At 36.1% G+C, this 21,437-nt stretch overlaps 1 protein-coding gene across 4 annotated transcripts in view; it reads left to right on the top strand.

The window, feature by feature from the left end:
* The window catches only part of SSH2 (slingshot protein phosphatase 2), a 241,923-nt gene that overhangs the window by 84,085 nt on the left and 136,401 nt on the right, over nt 1-21,437 (top strand). For all 4 annotated transcript variants that reach the window (XM_070562813.1, XM_070562810.1, XM_070562807.1 and 1 more), the window contains one exon: nt 13,835-13,878. In XM_070562813.1, coding sequence (XP_070418914.1) covers nt 13,835-13,878 — 44 coding nt within the window. The remainder of the gene's footprint in view (nt 1-13,834; nt 13,879-21,437) is intronic.

The following is a 21,437-nucleotide window of genomic DNA, read 5'->3' as shown; positions in this document are numbered from 1 at the left end:
AGGGAGTGTGTCATTTATTCAGGTAGCCACCTGCCAGCAGAGGCCTTCCCTTGATGATCTTCCAACTTATTAATTGTGTCTTTTTTAAAACATTGGTTAGATGATACGTGTAATCTTCTACCTAATATCTCAAAAGATATCTAATTAAGAAAAGAAAATGAACAGGAATCTGTACATTTCTCTCATGTCCCTACTCTACATTTTAAAAGTTTTTTCTGAATATAATACATGACCATTGTAGAAAGTTTAGAAAATATGGATGATCATAAAGAAGAAAGTAGTTGCTTATAATCCACATCCCATTAGAAACTTGCTTTTTTTTTCACTAATCATCATACTCTGATCATGTTCTCATTTTAAATAGACAATGTAAACTAATGGCTTAATAAAATTCTATTATGTAGCAGTTTCTTAATTTACTCAACTTCTCTGCCTTTGTACCTTAAGGTGACTTACAGCTTGTTTGCTACTATGAATAGTCTACAGTTTGTATTCTTATACATAACCTTTGGGAATATTGCTGATTTTCTTTTTTTTACTAGAATACGTTTCTAGACATGAAATTATAAGGTCAAAATATGACCATTTCTAAAGCTCTTGATACAGATTTCCAGAAAGATCGCCCGTTTTCCTGATCCTTTGACAGTAGTGCACATATTATTTGTTTTATCTTAAATAATTTAATATAGAAAATATGGTGCAGCATCTTTATTTGAATTTTTATTTTTTTAATTCCAAGCTACCATATTTTTACTTCCTTTACAGCCCATTTCTATCTCTTGCAAATTATCTGCTCCTAGTCTTTGCCCATTTTTCTGTTGAGGTGTTTGCCTTTTGTTATTGATTCATTGGCATTCTTTCTTTATTGGGACTATTAATCCATTGTTTTATACATGGTGAAAATATTTTGTCAGTTCGTCACTAGACTTAAAATTGATTTTATTCTATTTACGTTTTCCCTCCCTCTCTACCACTCTATGTATACACTTATTTGTGAATATATGGCATGGTTTTAAAATGCATGACTACATACTTAAGTACACATATTCAACCATGTGAAGATATTAAAAAGTAAATAGGTGAGTTGTATGGTATGTGAATTATATCTCACTAAAGATATTTAACAAAAAAAGAACAGATACTGTGTGCCGGGTACTGGGTTATAAAGACAAGACACAGTCTCTGCCTTCAAAAAGCTCACAGTTTAGTGAGCCTTTCTGTCCTTTTATTTTCTGCAAAGGTTGGACATAGGTATTACCACTCCCTCTCGGACAACAGTTCTTGTGTTAGATATATGCAGTTTCCTTTTTTTATTTAAAAAACCATAAATACATATATATGTAAATTAAAATAGTCTCAATGGAAAATAAAACTTTTTTGGTATTTTATACTTGAGATTATGCATATCCTTAGAGAATTAGGTTGTGAAACTTATGTTAAATTATTTACTTTACATTCCATTTTATAAGTATTTCTATCTTCTTTGTGAATGGAAACACTTGTTTACCTTATTTTAATTAAGAACTTCTTACATTTTTACACTTTGAAGACAGTGATGCTTATCAAATAAAAAATTATAAAAACTTTAATAAACTAGAATTTATAAATATGTATAATTTATAAGTATCTAAATGGATAGCTTTTCTATATTGCTAGCAATAACCAGTTCAAAATATAATGTAAAAAATCTCATGTATAATAACAACAATAAAATATGTAGACATACATGTAACAAATCACGGGACTGAAATTCTTTTAAAACTATAATATTCTATTGAAGGCAAAAGAGAAAACTTATGTAAATGGTGACACAATCTATGTGCCTGAATGGGAGAAATCAGTGTTGAAAAAGATAATTTCTTCCCAAGTTAATTTCCAAAATTTAATGCAATTCAGCCAAAATTCTAAAGGGATTTTTAGGGTGGGGGAGACCTAACAAAGCTATTCTAAAGTTTATTTGGAAGAATAAATGGGTAAAATTGGATACTCGCTTTTAAAAATTAAAAAGATGAGATATTTACAGTGAGATATTGAAACTATTGTAAGCCATAACAATTAATGATGTGGTGCCACTACAAGAAAGAAATAGATCAATGTAGCAGACTAGAAAGCCCAGAAATAGACCCACATACATGAAAATATTTAATGTATGGTTAAGGTAGGATTTTAAGTCAGTGGGGGGAAATGGATCAATAACCAAAATAGTGCTGAAGTAACTGATATTTGGAGAAAAAATAAAGTTATATTGCTCTCTCTTAAACAACACACCACAACAAATTACAGGTGAATTAATGAGCTGTTTTTAAAGAAAACTTATTTAAATATTCAAGTTAAAAAAAGAGAAACTATAAAGAAGATTTCTAGATATGACAATCTAAAATAAAATAAATAGAACCCACTCCTAAAAGAAGAGGAGGATGATTTACTTCACTAATTTATGACTATTACTGACAACATTGCCCCATTCATCCTTGTTTCTATCAGAATGGTGTTGTACAAGTGTCTAAAATGATTGACTATATGAAAATGTGGGATTGGTACGGCTATGAATATTCTTGTGCTAGGAATCATTTTCTGTTAAAGATTTTATTTTTCCTTTTTCTCCCCAAAACCCCCCAGTACATAGTTGTGTATTTTTAGTTGCGGGTCCTTCTAGTTGTGGCATGTGGGACACGGCCTCAGCGTGGCTTGATGGGTGGTGCCATGTTGGTGCCCAGGATTTGAACCAGCGAAACCCTGGGCCACCTAAGAAGAGCACGAACTTAACCACTCAGCCACTGGGCCGGCCCCTATTACTACATTTTTGTATTTAAATTTTGTATAGTAAATAATGTTTGAAGACTGAATCTACAACATTATAGGAAATGGGACACCTTGGTTGAAGAATCTGTTCCACTATACTAGGCCTTTCTTTTACGTTAGTCATTCATTCAATAAATATTTATTGAGCATTGCTGGATGCTGGGGATGTAGCAGTGATTAAGATACAGTTCTGCCTTCAAGCTTATAATGTGGAAACCAACAAGTAAACAGACAGTGTTAGAAATGCTACACTAGAGAACTGTATGATTGCGCTTGGAAACGGCGTGGAACTCAGTCTCAGAGCCATCAAGGAAGGCCACTGGAGAAAGGGAAAAGTAGGCAAGCAAAGAGGGGAATGAAGTGTATTCTAGGCAGAGGAAACAATATAGCAAAGTCTAAGAGACAAGATGGCCTAGCTTGTTAGAGATACTACAAGAATTTCAGTATAGCAAAATTCACTTGCAGTTGAAGTACCTAATATCTGAAACTAAATGTTGTCATTTTCTAAGAAACTAATTGTCATTTTCCAAAGACTAAGAAAGTGCTTGTGATACTAGCATTGGTCTAGAGTAAAGGAAGGCTACTTCCAGCTAATGACAGAAAGTCAACCTACTAAATGATTGCTCTTGCATCTTTAATGACAGACATTTTGCAAGAGATCAAAACAGAAGAAGTGTTTATGGTACTTTGCAAAATCTAGCCTTAGCATCTAAAAAGTTTGATGAAATTCTCAACCCTTTTATTTAGATGTTAATATTCATGCTGTGTCCTAGTTAGGGAGACGTGAGGACTCCCACCAACACCCCCATATGACTGCTCCTCAGCCTGCTTAGAACACTTAGAAGCACCTCTGTCCGGTGGCCTCACCTTACTCTGACTTTAAAGGGATATGAGTCCTTAAGACCAGGCACTTCCCCAGTTAACCAAAAGGAGAACCTAGATTGAAATCATGGTCCAGATAGTATACACATTGTTAGGCGTTGACTTGAGTGGTGGTTAGGATGTGCCTGAGACGGGTGGGGAAGACTGAGGTAAGGGAGCCAGTGATGAGTGCTGCTGTTGGCACTCCAGGTATGTTTGCCCATGTGCCTGTCAGCTAAGCTGGATTTCCAAAGTATAACTTTTCCACTGGTCCATTTTGCAAATAAGAAGTGTTTTGTACTATTCTGTGAAAGATTTTTCTGCTAGCTAAAGGCTCTGTCCAAGGTTGAAGGCACTGAAAATGGTCCTTTTAAATAACATGATGTTTGCTCTTAAGTATTTTCTGTGGATGAACTGTTTCTGCAGTTCAACCTCAGTGAAGCTTTGACTTGTCTGCCCTCTAGTGGAAATCTGTGGTTAAATTAACCAGTGTCTTTCTGGCTTTAGGAAAAGTACCTAATTTTTCTTGATTGGCTTCCAAATTTTAGTCTCTACTTTCTTAAAGAATTTTTTATTATGACCAAAGCAACATATTTATAATTTTACTACATTTTCTTAGATGCTAATAAATAATTTCCCTGGCTTCCCCATAGGATCGGGTCTAGACCCCTGCCCTCTGTGACTTACCTTTAGAGCCCACCCTCCACCCAATGTGTCAAATGTATTCCTTTTGTTCTTTCCTTTTATGCATGTCTCAAATGCCCTGCCAGTGTCTCTGCCTCTTCAGATCTTCCTCTTCCTTCAAGGTCGGACTCAAAGCTCATTTGTTTCTATGAACACTGTACCCATAGTGATAGCTCTCTTTTGGACTCCTGTGAAATGTACTTCCTGTGCCATTCATTTACCCTTTACTTGTTGGAACAACTTTTCAAATGTGACAGCCTTATCCCTTCAGGCAGACAAACTCCTTGAGTATGTACTGTCTCATATTTTTTGTGTCCCCTGTGGACAGCAGCTCTTAGTGAATATGTTGATTACTTGTTTGCCATTCAAATATATCCAGTATCTTGACTATCTTTTCCCCTGTTGATGGCTGAAAAGCTAATTTTCTAGATTTAAATTTTAATGTTAACAAAATAGCAGTGCATTTCCCTCTAATCAAACCTGTCAGCAGTATATCTATCTCTTAAATATTCTAATTTCTTTTTGGTCAGTCATTAACTGTATCTGTCAACTCCTTAGTTTGAAAATGACTGGAAAATTTCAAAAAAATCACCCTGCTGGTTTAGTAATATTTGGTAAGCAGTCATTGTTGCTTCATTACCCTTCTGCATGTGTTCTTCGGCCTTATTTCTGAATAATGTTTCAAGTTGTAAGTTTGGTTGATCATAGTCTAATTCTTTGTATCCATAAACAATTCAAATGTTTAATGTGTGTGCGTGTGTGTGTGTGTGTGTGTGTGTGTGAGGAAGATTCATCCTGAGCTAACACCTGTTGCCAATCTTCCTCTTTTTGCTTGAGGAAGAGTGGCCCTGAGCTAACGTCTGTGCCCATCTTTCCTCTATTTTGTATGTGGGTTGCTGCCACAGCATGGCTTGATGAGCAGTGTAGGTCAGTGCTGTGGATCCGAACCCGCAAACCTGGGCCACTGAAGCACAGTGCGCCAAACTTAACCACTATGCCACCAGGCCAGCCCCTCAAATGTTTAATATTGAGAGAAAGGTAAGCACATTTTATTTAGCCTCCCCTAGATGTTGTCAGTGACTTTTGTAGTTTAAATTCTCTGTGGAGGCATGTAGCAGAAGACTGGCACTAAAACCAGAAGCCAGGCAGAGCAATTGGGGTATAGCTAGTAGGACACACAAAGAAGAGAACAGATGATACAGGTACTATCTCCAAGGTGAAGATGAGATCAGAGTCAAGAGTTTTAGAGAACAGAAAAGATTTTGCTATAGGTAGAGGTGATATTCAAAATATTTAGCAACTAGTATGGAACAGCTATTAACCAGTCAGAATAGACAGGAGCAAGACCTGGAAGTCGTCTGCTGTGCCAGGCATTAACCTGTTTGTCACTGGATCGTGAAACATTCAGAGGGGCTACAGGCAGCCACTATTTACCCATTCAGTATGGGAGTATTTCAATGTTTACACAATTAGTACAGTTATACCACTATGTCCTGGCTGAACATAAGACCATATGTCTATACTGAGGGCTCAGGCTACATGAAGAAAATGGACCAAGTGTGGGGTCTTCAGAGAGTGGAATGTGGAGTTTCACTTGAGTAGAAGGGAACAGAATCTGGACAGGGAGATAACTCAAAGACAAGGTCTTAGGGTCAGGCCCCTATCAGGGTACCTGGAGTATTCCTTTAATGCAAGAGGAGCAGCTTTTTCTGGCAGAAGGTATATTTGACCTTACCAGACACTGTCCTGACTCTGCTGCTTCCTCCTAGGTTACATTGAGCAAATCATCTCACTTTTATGAAGCAGTTTCTTCAACTGAAAAATAAGTCTCTAATCATACCTGTGCAGCGTTTATCCCAGGGCAGTTCAAATGAGATAATAGTCATGAAAAGATTTTAAATTATGGAGGGAGTGGCACAGAGGCAGAGTCTTCTTATTATCTTATGATGGATGCTGCTTGCTCTCCACCCCATATTTAAGCACTCGTCTTGGATTGACAAACCAAGGCTATGACCAATAATTTAATGGAGACGAGGTGCATGATATATTGAAATTAGCCAAAGGTTTATTTCTAGTTTTGACACTTATTGGTTATGATACCTTGGACACTATTTATTAATTCATCTAATATATGCTGAGCATCTTCTGTATGGCTGCCACTATACAAACATAGTCCTGCCCTTACCCAGCTTACAGTCTAGGAAGGGAGACAGTAGGTCTTTTTGAAGAGCTGAAGTTCCCATCATTACTGATCTCCTTGGTACCTAGCACAGTTATGAGGGAGTAGTAGCTATGTGTACCCTGGGTTTTTTCGTGTTTTTCCAGATCTTTAAGACAAAAGTTTTCAATCTTAAATGCTTGTCAGTTATCTATGGAGCTTTTAATTTTTTTTAATGGAATCTTTCTTTTACTCCCTTTTTGTCTTTTTTATTTTTTTTTTTTAAAGATTGGCACCTGAGCTAACATCTGCTGCCAATCTTCTTTTCTTCTTCTTCTTCCCCGCCAAAGCCCCCAGTACATAGTTGTATATTCTAGTTATAGGTCCTTCTGGCTCTGCTATGTGGGACACCACCTCACTGTGGCTTGATGAGCTGTGCTAGGTCTGCACCCAGGATCCAAACCGGCGAAATCCCAGGCCCCCAAAGCAGAGTGTGTGAACTTAACAACTCGGCCACAGGACCAGCCCTATGGAGCTTTTTAAATGTACAGATTCTTGGGCCCCACACCTCGTGGTGTACAGGCAAATGTTTAAAAACCTGTTCTTTGTGTAGGGGCTGATTTATAGCATTTGCTGATTTCCCTGGTAAATACTCCTATCATGGCCATTTTTAAACTACCAATGTGAGTCTCACAAGACTTCCAAAAATCTAACAATTGGCTCTCATGAGCCTGTACTAACCAGCTCCAGCACAGCATTGGCCCCCCCTCAGAGCTGGGGAATCAAAATCTGTAGGCATGAGGCTCAGAGATTTTTGTTACTAAAAAAGTTCCGAAGGGAGACAGAGTTAAGAACCAGTGACTTATGAAGTTTCCATATTGTATGCTTGTCAGACGTGATGGGTTCAGAACACAGTAAGACTTGTTGCTTGCTTGCTTGCTTGCTTGCTTTTTTATTTTTTTATTTTTTATTTTTTTTGAGGAAGATTAGCCCTGAGCTAACTACTGCCAATCCTCCTCTTTTTGCTGAGGAAGACTGGCCCTGAGCTAACATCCATGCCCATCTTCCTCTACTTTATATGTGGGATGCCTACCACAGCATGGCTTTTGCCAAGCGGTGCCATGTCCGCACCCGGGATCTAAACCGGGGAACCCCGGGCTGCCTGGAAGCAGAATGTGCGAACTTAACTGCTGCGCCACCGGGCTGGCCCCGACTTGTTGCTTTTTAAAACGAAGTATTCTCAAGGAGTTGGATCTCTGGTGATAGAAAAGACAGTATAGCAACTCTGAAATTATCACAAGTGGGTAAGTTAAGTTGCACATATTAAATAAATTTTTAAAGTAGAATAAGCATTGTAGACAAAAGACGTCCAGTGAGAGCTCCCAGTTGTAACCCAGAAACAGAACTGGGTCGTACCACAAGAAAGATGCATAGTAACTGTCAGGTTTGGAGGGAGACAGACGGCCTGTCAGGTGATAAAAGAAATGTCATGAGCTAATGGCTTTTGAAACCAGCTTTGAAAAGGTGGGGAAGGATGTTGGAGAGAGGAGAGAGGCCTTCCAGGTTGATGAAATAGCATGGACAAAGGAAGTTAATAGGTACCTTTGAAGAATAATGAATGAGTTTACTTGGATTGGAGCATATGGAAAGTATAAGGAATCTTGAACATTAAGATTTGGGAAAATATTGTTTAACACCTGTCTAGCCCAGTGTTTTTCAAGGCTGGCAGCATTTCTGTCTTCTGATTTTCAGCAAATATGACTTGGGTGCTTACATTTTTCCAAACATCTTTTACTTAGCAACCTAAGTAAATTATGCCTAGGTATTAAGTAGATTAATAAGAATGCATTAATCTTTCAGTTCATTCCTAATGGTTCCTGAATACTCTAAAATTAAATGCACATTTAGAATCTCACATCATATTGTTTATAGGTAAAGTTTTTCTTAAGAACATCAAGAAGTAATTATACTCTTTAAATAAAAACTATTTAACAATAGGACTTGAGAATATAAAAAGACCAATAAACGTGTATTTAGTCATTTAATTGATTGGTTCTCCTCCTTACACATCAGAAGTTATTCTGTTCACTAAGAAGAAACTAAGAGCTATCTCTACACTTTTGGTAATTTCTAATGTTCTGAGCAGATCAACTATTTGGCGTTTTTTTTTTACTCCCGGTGTGTAAAGTTACTTGACATGGTAGGTGGTTATACCTGGTGTATGCACCTGTCAGAATAGCATGGTAAGCATTCCACCTTTAGCTACCACCTAAATGCCACTATTCAAGATAACTGTATTACCTGATAGTTACTCTTTTTGCATAAGCAGTGTTGTATTTTTGCATTTTGGGCAATGAATTCTATTGAACTAAACATAATTGAACATTTTCTTCATTCTTTTTAAGTCCATTTTACCTAAGACCTACAATGCCTTGATATACTGAGTTGGGGTTTTTTTAATTTTGTTTCTTTTTCTAAGATGAAGGGGAAGCAAATCATTTATTGGCCTGACTATTGTAATGTTAACCTAAGAAAGAAAGAAAAAGTCATTTGGGGATCTAGTGTTAGAAACAATTCTCTGACCTGTTTTGTTTTTGTTTTTGTTTTGTGTGTGTGTGTATGTCCCAAAAGAATTTTCCACTCCTTAGGCACTATTTTAAAGTGTAGAAAGTCATAGAAGAAAGATGACAAAGGATATTATTTTATTATAAGCCATGAAAAAAGATACACTTTCTTTTGCAGCTTCTTCCCTCCCCCATATATTAGGATGTAGGTGTCAAAGTCAGATTCTTAGTTTAGGGGGAGCTAGTTATAGCAGAAAGATAGACCTGAGTTCAAATGCAGATTATACAATTTATTGGCTTTGTGACCTTGATCAAGTCCCATAGGGTTGTGGTATACATTAAAGAAAATAGCATATATAGAGTACTTGGCCCATTACTATGCTCTATAAATGTTAGTTCACCTCTGTAGATGTAACTGGTTTTGGCTGTTTGTGCCCTCTAAGGAAGAATTAACGGTGTTTTTTGCTTTTTACTTTTTCACATACTCTCATCACAATTCTCATGGGTAGAAAAATCTATCAAAGAGCTGAAAATAATTTGAATTATTCCTCTTTTGGTCTGCTTATTTTAGGTATGAGGGGAAGGGTATGAAGGTAGTAATAGCCCATAAAAATATAAAAGGGTGCTCAACCTTATTAGTAATCAAGGCAAAGCAAATTAAGACCTTAACAAGATATAAACTAGATTGGCAAAAAATGACAATATCTGATGATTCCAAGTGTTGGCTAGAATTTAGATCAACTGAAACTCTCTTTCCTTCCTGGTGGGAGTATAAATCAGCACTACCACTTTGGAAGATAATTTGGCATTATCTTGTAAATTTGAACCTTTATTTACTCTATGACTCTGCAGTTCCACTCCTAGGTATATACCCTATTGATACTCTTGTGCATGTAGACCAAAAGACATATACAAGAATGTTTATAGCAGCATGGTTGATGTCACCAAAACTTGAAAACAGTCTGGTCTCTCTAAGTAGAATGAATAAACGTTGATATATTCATATACTGCAATCTTTTACCCCAGTAAAAATGAATGAACTATAGCTATATGTAATAAGTGGATAAATCTTCTTAGTATAATACTTAGTTTTTAAAAAGCATATTGGAAAGACTACATACAATATAATATAGTTTTTAAAGCCTTCAAGCGATCAAAACTAAATAATGTATTGTTTAAGAATATAGATAAATGTAGTTTTTAAAAAAACACTGCAGTAAAAAAAATGCAAATTTTTTTTGGTTTTTAGAACCAATAGGTAAATTAAAATGAAATTCTAAAAAATATTCAAATAATACAGAAGAAGGCAGAAAAGGAGGAATAGAGGAATAAATATAGGGAACAAACAGAAAATAGATAGTAATGTGATAGACCCTAATCTAACTGTATCAATAATTAGATTAAATTACAATGAAAAGGCAAAGATTGTCAATGGATAAAATAAAGCAAGCTATATTCTGTCTATAAAAGACATCTTTAAAATATAAAGAGGTTGAAAAATAGACCTTGCAATCAGTGAGCCTAAGTCTGGAGTGGCTATATTAATATCAGATAAAGTAGATTTCAAGACAAAAAGTCTTACTAGAAGATGAAGCAATGATGAAAAAGAAGAATCAAGTTAGAAGATTTATATTTCCTTCAAAGCTTACTATAAACTACAGTGATCAAGATGGTGTGATACTGGCCTAAAGACTGACAAGTAGATCAATGGGACAGAATAAAGAACCCAGAAATAGACCTCACTTAAGCTGTCATTTGATTTTTTACAAAGGAGCAAAGTAGTCCAATGGGGAAAGGAAAGTCTTTTCAACAAAGACTGCTTGAAAACTGGGTATCCGTATGGGAAAAAATGAACCTTCCCCTCTACCTCATACCTGAATAAATGCAAATATTTATTCAGGGTGGATCATAGACCTTATATATAAAACCGTAAAGCTTTTATAAGAAAATGTGTAGAATATCTTTGTGAGTAAAGTGTAGGCAAAAGTTTCTGAGGACACAGAAAACAATAACCATTGAAGAAAAAAAGTGCTAGTTAGACTTCCATTGCAACTCTCATACATTGTTGATAAGAGTGTAAAGTGGTACAAACACTTTGGAAAAAGCCCTGGAAATTTCCTATAAAACTACACATGCATCTATTCCATTACCCAAGAGAAAAAAAAAGTATATGTCTACCGAAAAAACACAGAACAATGGTGATATAACAGCTTTATACATAATAGACGAAAACTCAAACATCCCAGGCATATATATCAATAGGAGATGAGTAAACAAACTGTGATATATTCATACAATGGAATACTCAGAAATAAAAAGGAATTAGCTCTCCTGTTACAAGCAACAACATGGATGAATCTCAAAAACATAACGGTGAGTGAAGGGAGCCTCACACAAAAGAGTACATACTGTATGATCCCATTTATGTGAGCAGTGGAGTCATATAAATGAAATCATATGGTATGTACTAATTTTTGATGGGAAAAAAAATGTAATGGAAGAAAAATCAGAACAATGGTTGGCTCCAGGAGTGGGTGGTATGAGGTATTAACTGACAAGGGGCACGAGAAAAATTTCTGAGGTGATATTTGATAGAAGTTTGGGTTACACAGATATGTACATTTATCAAAACTCATTGAATAGTGCACTTAAAGTTTGTGCATTTCACTGTATATAAATTTTACTTTAAAAGAGAAAAAGAACTAAAGAACTATAATGCGTAATTAATTATATGTATTTAAGGGCAAGTGTACTGATATTTCTAACCTACTTTGAAATGCATCAAAAAATAAGATGGCTTGATGGGTGGGCAGAGAGATGAATAGATATGTGATAAAGCAGGTAAAGAAAATATTAATGGTAGAATCCAGATGGTGGATATATGGGTTCACTATAAGATCTTTCAACTTTTCTATATGTTTCCAATTTGTCATAATAGAGTGAAAGCAAGAAAATTATAAACTTAAAATTCAAGAGAGTAGTCACATCTTGGGAGAAAGATGGAATGGGAGACAGGGAAGAAGCAAACATGTAGATGCAAAGGTGTTGGTCCTCTTGTAGCTCTTAAGTGGAGCGGTGTCCACAGGTGTTCATGTTATTGTTGTACTTCAAAACTTACATATATTTTAAATATATGTTTTATTATGTAATTTTCATACAATTAAAAAATACGAGAAGAATGCATCAAAAGTTGAGAACTATTAACCAATAATAACAGTAATGAAGCACTATTTATTAAGTAAGATTCCAGGAATGTTTCTATTTATTATGATTCCCTTGAGCCACAAAATGTAACATTTACATTTGCTTATCTGAGTCTTTTCATTTTCATTCTTGCAAACTTTCCTAGTTCTGACTATTGACTCTAGAGACAATCAGATTCTTTTTCTTTTAACACATTTCTTTTGAGTCCCTAAAGGGCGTACTTACCTAAAATCTCTCCATAGGCAAAGAATGTAATGCACTCTGGCACTTTACCCGTCCTCCCACTGGAGGTAGAGTCTTTGCTGTGTCCTTCCCTTTGTGGAAAATAATAGATATGCCTGAAATCAATAATGACAATAAAATGGGAATAAAAGTTACAGAGCTGGCTGTGGCTGCCCAGGAATGGAGACAGAATGATGTAGAGGTGAATGAGGATGGTTCCATAAACTTGAAAGTGTAGCTGGCTCATCAGCGGACAGTACACATACTGTTTGAGATTATTTTTCTCCTCCTATTATTTGTTTTGCCAAATAGGACAAAAATGACCAGAGAGCAAATATAAAATATCAGAGAGCAAATTTAAAGAAAAAGCACCTCAGTGTCATTAATTCTCTCATCTTTTCTCATTTTTCCTTCATGTCAGTGTTCCTGTCTCCATGAAGATCTGTGTAATATCTTAACGTATAATGATTCCTAACCTAGGCCAGGGAGTAGTAAATGATATGCTTTTTCAGCATATTGGGAGGCAATATTTTATCAGTTTTATCTAGCTTCATCATATGAGTTTCCTTTGGCAGCTTACGTCCTTCCTTTTTGTGGATTTCAGTTTCTTCATCTGTAAAATATTCGTATTTCATTGAATCTAAATTGCCATAACTTCTAACACCCTCAATTATTTTATGTGCCACTAAGAAAAAATAAATATTGCAATTAAACTATGATTCAGTGCTTTTTTAAATCACATTGATTTGTAGACATTTATCCCAAGTTGTGTGCATATGTTAGAATCAGTGAAAAATATGGTACCATCAACCTTCTGAGTTTATAAGGAATAAATAAGACGATGTACTTAAAGTGTTGAGCAAGGTGCCTGGCATGTGATAAATACTCAGTAAGTAGTAGCCATTATGTTGATGGTGATGGTGATTTGATCCTGAGCACTTGGTGAGGTGGTGCTCGTTGTTTAAGCTGTTCTTTGGTCATCTCGAGGAGTTTGGTGGTGGTGGTCCAAATGCCCACTCATTTTGAATGTGAAGTAGCATGACAGTAACATAGCATCTTCAGTTGGTTTTCGGAGGTAATTCTTTTAATTATTAGCACTTCGTTATCAATGGAATTTGTTTGTAGACTGTTGTTGAAGTTTCCTCCTGGAATAAATTCTGTTGATATATATAAACCTCCTGGGTTGGTCAAGGTCACTTTTTATGAAGAGAATTTAGTTCAAGTGTACAGTATGAATGAGAAATTCCTACATGTGAAGCTTGATAGAATTGCATTGTTGACATTGTGATATGAGACCTCAGGTTTTAAGTTATTTTTTCTCATTTTCGTGTCTCTACAGGAGGCAGACAGTGGGGAGGAGGAATGCCGGTCGCAGCCCAGGAGGTATGTTGGTTCATTATGTCCTATAGCATTTCTGGCGTTAATGTTCTTTTCTCTAATTCTTTCTCAGTATTGTCAGATTAGCTTATGCTGGCTCTCCCACATGCTTAAATGGTCTCTCAAAATGGGATTGCTTTAAGAAGCCAGTTACTGACTGAGAGATTAAAATGGTAGATTGCATTATGTTGTACACATACATACATCATGGTAGATTGCTTTTAAAAAATGCAGAAAGGCCAACATTGGCCCAATTTTGACCCACGTCTCGAGAACTATCTTAGGTAATAAAAAACAAATTTTCCTTACCTTTTAGGAAAATATCAACTGAAGAACATCTCAGCCTTCAGTTTTGTACTTATTTTTGTCATTTGTTTTGATAGATTTTGGCAATTCTTACAGATTGGTTAATATTTCACTTCCTAAATATAAAGGATATACTGAGTAACTTACCCAATCCTTTAAAATACGATGAAACTTTTTTTCCTCCCTCTCGTGGAATAGTGGACATGTTGTTTTAAGGATACTAATACTTGCCTCCATTAAAAGAAAAGTATTATCAGAGACATCTAGGAAGTGTATAATAACATTTGTTATCTCCTTTAAATGTTTTTTTTTTTAAATCAACTCCCTCTCACAGGAAACAGTCCTGGTAAGTTCTAGATGGTCATATAAATGTTACCAAACTTATGTCCTCTGAACTCAAATCACATGAGCCATTCTGGATGATCCACAGAAAGGATACAATAAGCATGCTCATTATGGACAGGCTGGCTAGAGGGTATGCTTCCTCAATGATGAATTATCAGGTATTTGTTGATGTATATCTTAGTCTTATTAACTACAACTTAATATAAAAATAGTTTCTTTTCATCAGTCACTGAGGTTATTGGCGATACTTTTCCTGTCTTGGTTACCACAAAAATTTTGGCTTAAAGCTTAGTTCCTCCATGTCTCTTAGGGAAGATGAGACAGTGAAGTGTCAGTCTTTTGGTAAGAGATAGAAACCCAGAAGAAATTTTAGCTGAATGCTTACCAGAGGCATCATAATGATATTCCCATTAGAATAAGAAAAGATTACAAGGGATTCTTAAATTTTCCAGTAGACCAAATTTAAAGATCTCTGGGTTAGTTTCAAGCTTTACCTATTGACTTAACGTCTACTGGGATAATTGTTATTCCAAAAAATTATATAACGATGAGGCAGTACAAGTCTATTCTCTGATTACAGCACTGAATTGTCAAGCCATTAAGAACCATAAAGATTTCTGTTTTTAAAATTGTTGGCAATAAATCATTAATATGACTGGCGGAGAGTTTTTGTAGGCTTCTATTCACAAAAAAGGGATCATTTATAGAAATAAGAAATGAAGAAAAATCTAGTAGCTCCCTTTAAAAAAAAAATCAAAATTTACTTAGCTGTTGTAATTTCTTTCATTCTGTGTGTTTCCTAGGCTATTTGTAAATCTAGTTGCTTTAGTCTGCCTCAAAGCAAAGAAACTTCTCTTAAGTGTCAAGGGGATGCCCCTTGTGTCTAGATGGTGTGTAAGAGGTTGATTTTTGTGTGTTTGCCTGCTACAGATTGTTCTGACGTTCTCCATCACTTACACAGAATAAAACAGCATTGAGTTAGCATCTTTTCATTGAGCATTCCTGAACTCATCTTGTCAGTTTGTGGGTTCAATTGCAGTTTATAGTAGTTAATTGAGTAGTAAACAGCATATCATTAAAACTAATGCCAGTTCCAGGTAATAAAATAGATGTTGCATTAATAAACTCTTATTTTAACCAAGTGCCATTTATTGGGAAAATCATAAGTTAAAAGTACAGTCCTGTACCACATAATGATATTTTGCTCATCAATGGACAGCATATGCAACGGTGGTCCCATAAGATTAGTACCATATAGCATGTAGTAGGCTGTACCATCTGGGTTTGTGTAAGTACACGCTATGATATTTGCACAATGAAATCACCTAACAATGCGTTTCTCAGAACGTGTACCGTTGGTAAGTGATGTATGACTAATCTTTTAATGTAATTAGCCCAAATTATGATGCCTTTAAAAACTAGTGTTCACAGGCAGCAGCAATAACCAAAAACTAGATAAATTACATCAAAATTTAAAACTTCTCTGCATCAAATGACAAAATCAACAGAGTAAAAAAGCACCCCACAGAATGGGAGAAATATTTGCACATCATATAGCTGATAAGGGGTTAATGTATAAAGAGCTCTTACAACTCAAAAACAAAAAAACAAATAACAACCTGTCTAAGTCAGCTTGGGTTCCTGTAGCGAAATACCATAGAATGAATGGCTTAAACAACGGGCATTTGTTTCTCATAGTTCTGGAGGCTGGGAAGTCCAAGATCAGTGTGCTAGTAGATTCAGTTCCTGGTGAGAGGCCTCTTTCTGTGTTGCAGACAGCTGCCTTCTTACATGGCTGTGAGAGAGATGGTGCTCTGGTCTCTTCCTATTCTTATATGGACACAAATCCTATCAGGGGAGCCTTACCTTCCTGACATCATCTAATCTTAATTACCTCCCAAAGACTTTCATCTCCACATACCATCACAATGGGGATTAGGGCTTCAACATAGGGATTTGGTGGGGTGGGGCACAGAAACATTCAATCCATAACATTCCACCTTGCCTCACAGAATTCGTGTTCTTCTCACATACAAATATATTCATTCCATCCCAACAGCCCCAAAAATCTTAACTTGTTCTAGCATCAACTCCAAAGGCTAAAGTCCAAAGTCTCATCTAAATCAGATATGGGTGAGACTTGAGGCAAAATTCCTCTCCAGCTGTGAACCTGTGAAACCAGATAAGTTATACACTTCAAAATACAATGGTAGGACAGGCATAGGATACACATTCCCATTCCAAAAGGGAGAAATAAGGAAGAACGAAAAGGTGATAGGCCCCAAGTAAGTCCAAAACTAGAAATCTTCTGAGCTAAATATCCAGTTTCATCACTCACAAGTTCTACTTTCCACAAGACGCTAGAACATGAACACAATTTAGCCAAGTTCTTTGCTACTTTATAGCAGGTTGCCTTTTCTCTGTTGTCCAATAACATGTTCCTCATTTCCGTCTGAGACATCATCAGAATAGCCTTTACCACCCATATTTCTACCAACATTCTGTTCATGATTATTATGTATTCTCTAAGAAGATGAAGGGCTTTCTTTCCAGCTCTCCTCTTTTCTTTCTGAGCTCTCACCAGAATCTCCTTTAATACTTCTTTCGTGATAATCTTAGCTTTTTCTAGCATGCACCACAAAACTCTTCCAGCCTCCACCCATTATCCAGTTCCAAAGTTGCTTCCACATTTATAGGTATTCATTATAGCAGCACCCCACTTCTCAGTACCAAAATCTGTATTAATCAGAGTTTTCTGGAAAAACAAAATTAACAGGAAATATATAGATCTGTGTATTTATTATAAGGAATTGGCTCACGTAATTATGGAAGCTGAAGTCCCAAGATCTTCAAGTTGGAGACCCAGAAGAACTGATGGTGTTAACTTCCAGTCTGAGTCTGAAGCCAGAAGACTGATGCCCTAGCTCAAAGACAGTCAGGCAGAGAGAGCAAATTCTTCCTTAGTCAGCCCATTCTATTCAGGTTTTCAATAGAATGGTGAAGCCCACTCACACTGGGGAGGGCAATCTGCTTTACTCATTCTGCTGATTGAAATGTTGATTTCATGCAGAAACACCCTCAGAGACACACCCAGAATTATGTTTAACCAAATTTCTGGGCACCCTATAGCTCAGTCAGATTGATGCATAAAATTATCCATTGCATAACTCAATTAAAAAACAGGCAAAGTACTTGAATAGACATTTCTCCAAAGAAGATATACAAATGGCCAAAAGCACATGAAGAGATGCTCAACATCACTAATCATTAGGGAAATGCAAGTCAAAACTACAGTGAGATACCATCTCACACTCATTAGGATGGCCACTATCCAAAAAAACCAGAAAATAACAAGTGTCGGTGAAGATGTGAAGAAATTGAAACCTTTATACCTGTTGGTGGGAATGCAAAATGGTACAGTATAGCTAGTCCTCAAAAAATTAAAATTGGAATTACCATATGATCCAGCAATTCCACTTCTGGAATTAAAGAATTAAAACCAGGGTCTTGAGAAATTTGTACACCCATGTTCATAGCAACATTATTCACAATAGCCAAAGGGTGGAAGCAACCCAAGTGTCCACTGACAGATGAAGGGATAATCAAAATGTCGTATATACATGCAATGAAACATCATTCAGCCTTAAAAAGGAGATTCCACGTATATGAGGTGTATCTACAGTAGTCGAATTCTCAGAGATGGAAAGTAGAATGTTGGTTGCCAGGGGCTGGGGACAGGGAGAATGGGGAGTTACTGTTTAACGGGTACACAGTTTGAATTTTGAAAGAGAAAAAAGTTCTAGAGATGGATGGTGGTGATAGTTGCACAACAATGTGAATGTACTTAATGCTACTGTACACTTAAAAATGGGTAAGATGACAAATTTTATGTTATATGTATTTTACTACCATTAAAAAACAATGTATTCATGCCACACTGGCCCCTTTTTGTGACATTTAAATTCTGGCAACACTTTATCTTTCTCAGAAGTTGGGCATAAAATGATAACATGATTGCAGAACTAAAAATTAGATTGTGTATTATTAGCTTTTTGGTAAAAAGTAAATGGATGAAATTCAATGCCAGTCTCTCTTTTGCATATTTATGAACTCGTAGCTTTTCTTCTTGTGTGATGACCCACTCTGCTGGCTGGGGAACAGCCAGGAAGGTAATTATAAAACTAAACCATATGACATGCCAATATTCAATCATTTTGACATATAAACAGCTATCTCATATGAGTCAACCTAGTAAAATTAGGATGGTAATAAAAATTAACAAAAGAAATATACCACTGAAATCTTTGCAATCCCGAGACATCTTTTTTAAGGTAAGTAGTTGTGGTAGGAAACAAAGTACTTTAGATCTAAATTTTAAAAATAAATATTTAAATTATAGTAGAATTCTTCCATTCCTGTATATACCAACTCGAAGCTAAGAATTGTATAAAGTAAAGGGAAAAGGAATGAGCTTTAGGAATTGTCTTTGGCGTCAGCAATTTACAGTATTGTATAATAATATAGTTTCAAAGATCTGCAATAAATTGTCCTTTTTTTTTTTTTTTTTAAACAAGTGAATGCTTAAGCCATTCAGGAAAATTTCTATGTTTTTCCCCATCAACTCAAGCAACACATACAACACTTATCACCAGCATTTTTAATTACTCAACATGAAGTTATTTTTTGTGTTTGGCCTAAAACCTGTCCAGTTTTTAAGCTTAGTTTCTTCCTCTTTAGTCTTTCATAGACCTAAAGAATTACCATCTACTGAAAAAGTTCTTCACCTTTGAAAACATGATATTTTCCCCAGTGTACTTCAAACCTAGTGATGAAAACAAGGTTTGCAGCGGATAGGGTGGAGAGAGCATTGTGGGCCAGAGGAATCTCAAAAAGTCTCTTGGAAGAGCAGGGTGTTGAACAAACGGGATTTAAGAGAAGAGAAGAAAAGCATTCCAAATATAGGAGGATGGGGAGAGTGGAAGATATGCTCAGAAGTCTGGAAGTAGTGCTAAAGTGTTTCAGGGACGATAAGAAGGTAATTGTCTGTATCTGAAAAGCAGAAGAGTTTTGATTTGATAGACCTTGGTCTAGAAAAATGACATGACTACCAGAAGAGTCTGGCAGTGTTACACAGTAGGAGAGGAGGCAGGAAAACTATCTAGGAAACTGTTGCATGCAAATGGCTAGAGGTGGGCAATCACCTCCCAGCCTGACAGCAGCATGAGGACAGGGACCATGTCTTTTTTGTTAGTATCCACAGCAATTAGCATGTCATTGGTACTCAGTAAGTGCTTATTGAATGAATAAATGAGAATAGAAGAATGTTGATACCTTTACTAGAAATGATGTAATTGAAAAAGAGAACTTGTGTGAGGAATTCGCCTTTGAACATGTGGAACAAGGTACTAGTCCAGTGGAGACAGCTTGAAGACAGTTGAAAGAAAACATAGAATTAGGGCATGTCTTTGTGTAAGACAATGGCACTGTGTTACTAATTGAGTCACTTTGTAGCCAGATCTTTCCTCCAGATCTCTGTCTCTGGTACCTCATCAAGTTTTCTTTATCTTGTATTTGCTCTGTTTTTTACTTTTGTGATATGACTTCATTTAATTACAGCCTATTTGGTGAAATAACTTTTGTATGGATTTAAATATCATAATGACAATAAATGTACTACATTGCCCATTTTTTGCCTGTGAAAAGAGGACAGATGGACATCTACCTCAGTATGTGTTCTAGTTAAAGAATATGTTAACCTACAGAGTAAGAGTGTTGTACAGACGGTCCCCACCTCACAATGGTTTGACTTCTGATGGTGGGTTCCAGCATGGAAGTTCAGTATTATTATTGAATTGCACAACTCTGATATGACGTCAGCTGTAGGATTCACCTTACTTCAAAGATTTCCTGAAGGGTGAATATGTCTACATTGTAATGGACTGTTTCAGGTTTTTTTCTTTTTTTACTTTTGAAATACATGCTCCAACACACTTAAATCATCTTGTGAAAAGACATTGTGTGTGTGTGTGTGTAAAGGTGTCTACCACTTTAAAAAATCTTTGAAAACTAGATCTTGTTCAACTTCTTACCCAATGCATTTTCAATTTACGATGGGTTTATTGGGATGTAACCTCATCGTAAGGCAAGGAGGATCTGTACTTAAGTAAAAACAAGAGAAACAAGGTAGAAAAGAGGAAAAGTCTGTTCTAAGTATGAGCTGATAATTTAATCCTCATATTTTTTATCTTTTTAAATTTTTATTTATCTTTTTAAAGATTGGCAACTGAGCTAACAACTGTTGCCAATCATCTTCTTCTTTTTTTTTTTGCTTTTTCTCCCCAAATCTCCCCAGTACATAGTTGTATATTTAGTTGTGGGTCCTTCTAGTTGTGGCACGTGGGCTGCCACCTCAGCATTGCCTAATGAGCAGTGCATGTCCACACCCAGGATTCGAACTGATGAAACCCTGGGCCGCTGAAGCGGAGTGCGCAAACTTAACCACTTGGCCACGGGGCCAGCCCCATTTTTTTTTTTTTTCCAATTTTGAAACAATCTCATACTTACAGAAAGGTTGAAAATACGGTACAAGGAATTTTTTTTTCTAAGCAATTGATGGTAAGATACCCCATCACCTCACTTTTCTGTTTTAAGAAATAGAATGATGACATTGTTTCATAGAGAAACCTAATATTTATTGAGCTTATAACAGAATATTTGTGTATGTGTGTGATTTATTGATTGATGGATGGATTTACAAAAGTAGAGCTTTCCATGTATTAAAAACTAGTTCTAACTGATCACAGTGAAGCTATACGTCTTTTGCTGTTGGCCCTTCTGAAACCAGCCACCCTGTAGGTTACTCTTCTGATCCAGAGAACTAGAATCTGTTTATAAACATTTGGGTATGGCCACCA

Source organism: Equus przewalskii, chromosome 10, assembly GCF_037783145.1.
Source record: "Equus przewalskii isolate Varuska chromosome 10, EquPr2, whole genome shotgun sequence".
Lineage (NCBI taxonomy): Eukaryota > Metazoa > Chordata > Mammalia > Perissodactyla > Equidae > Equus > Equus przewalskii.
This window is presented reverse-complemented; position numbering and strand designations above follow the sequence as displayed.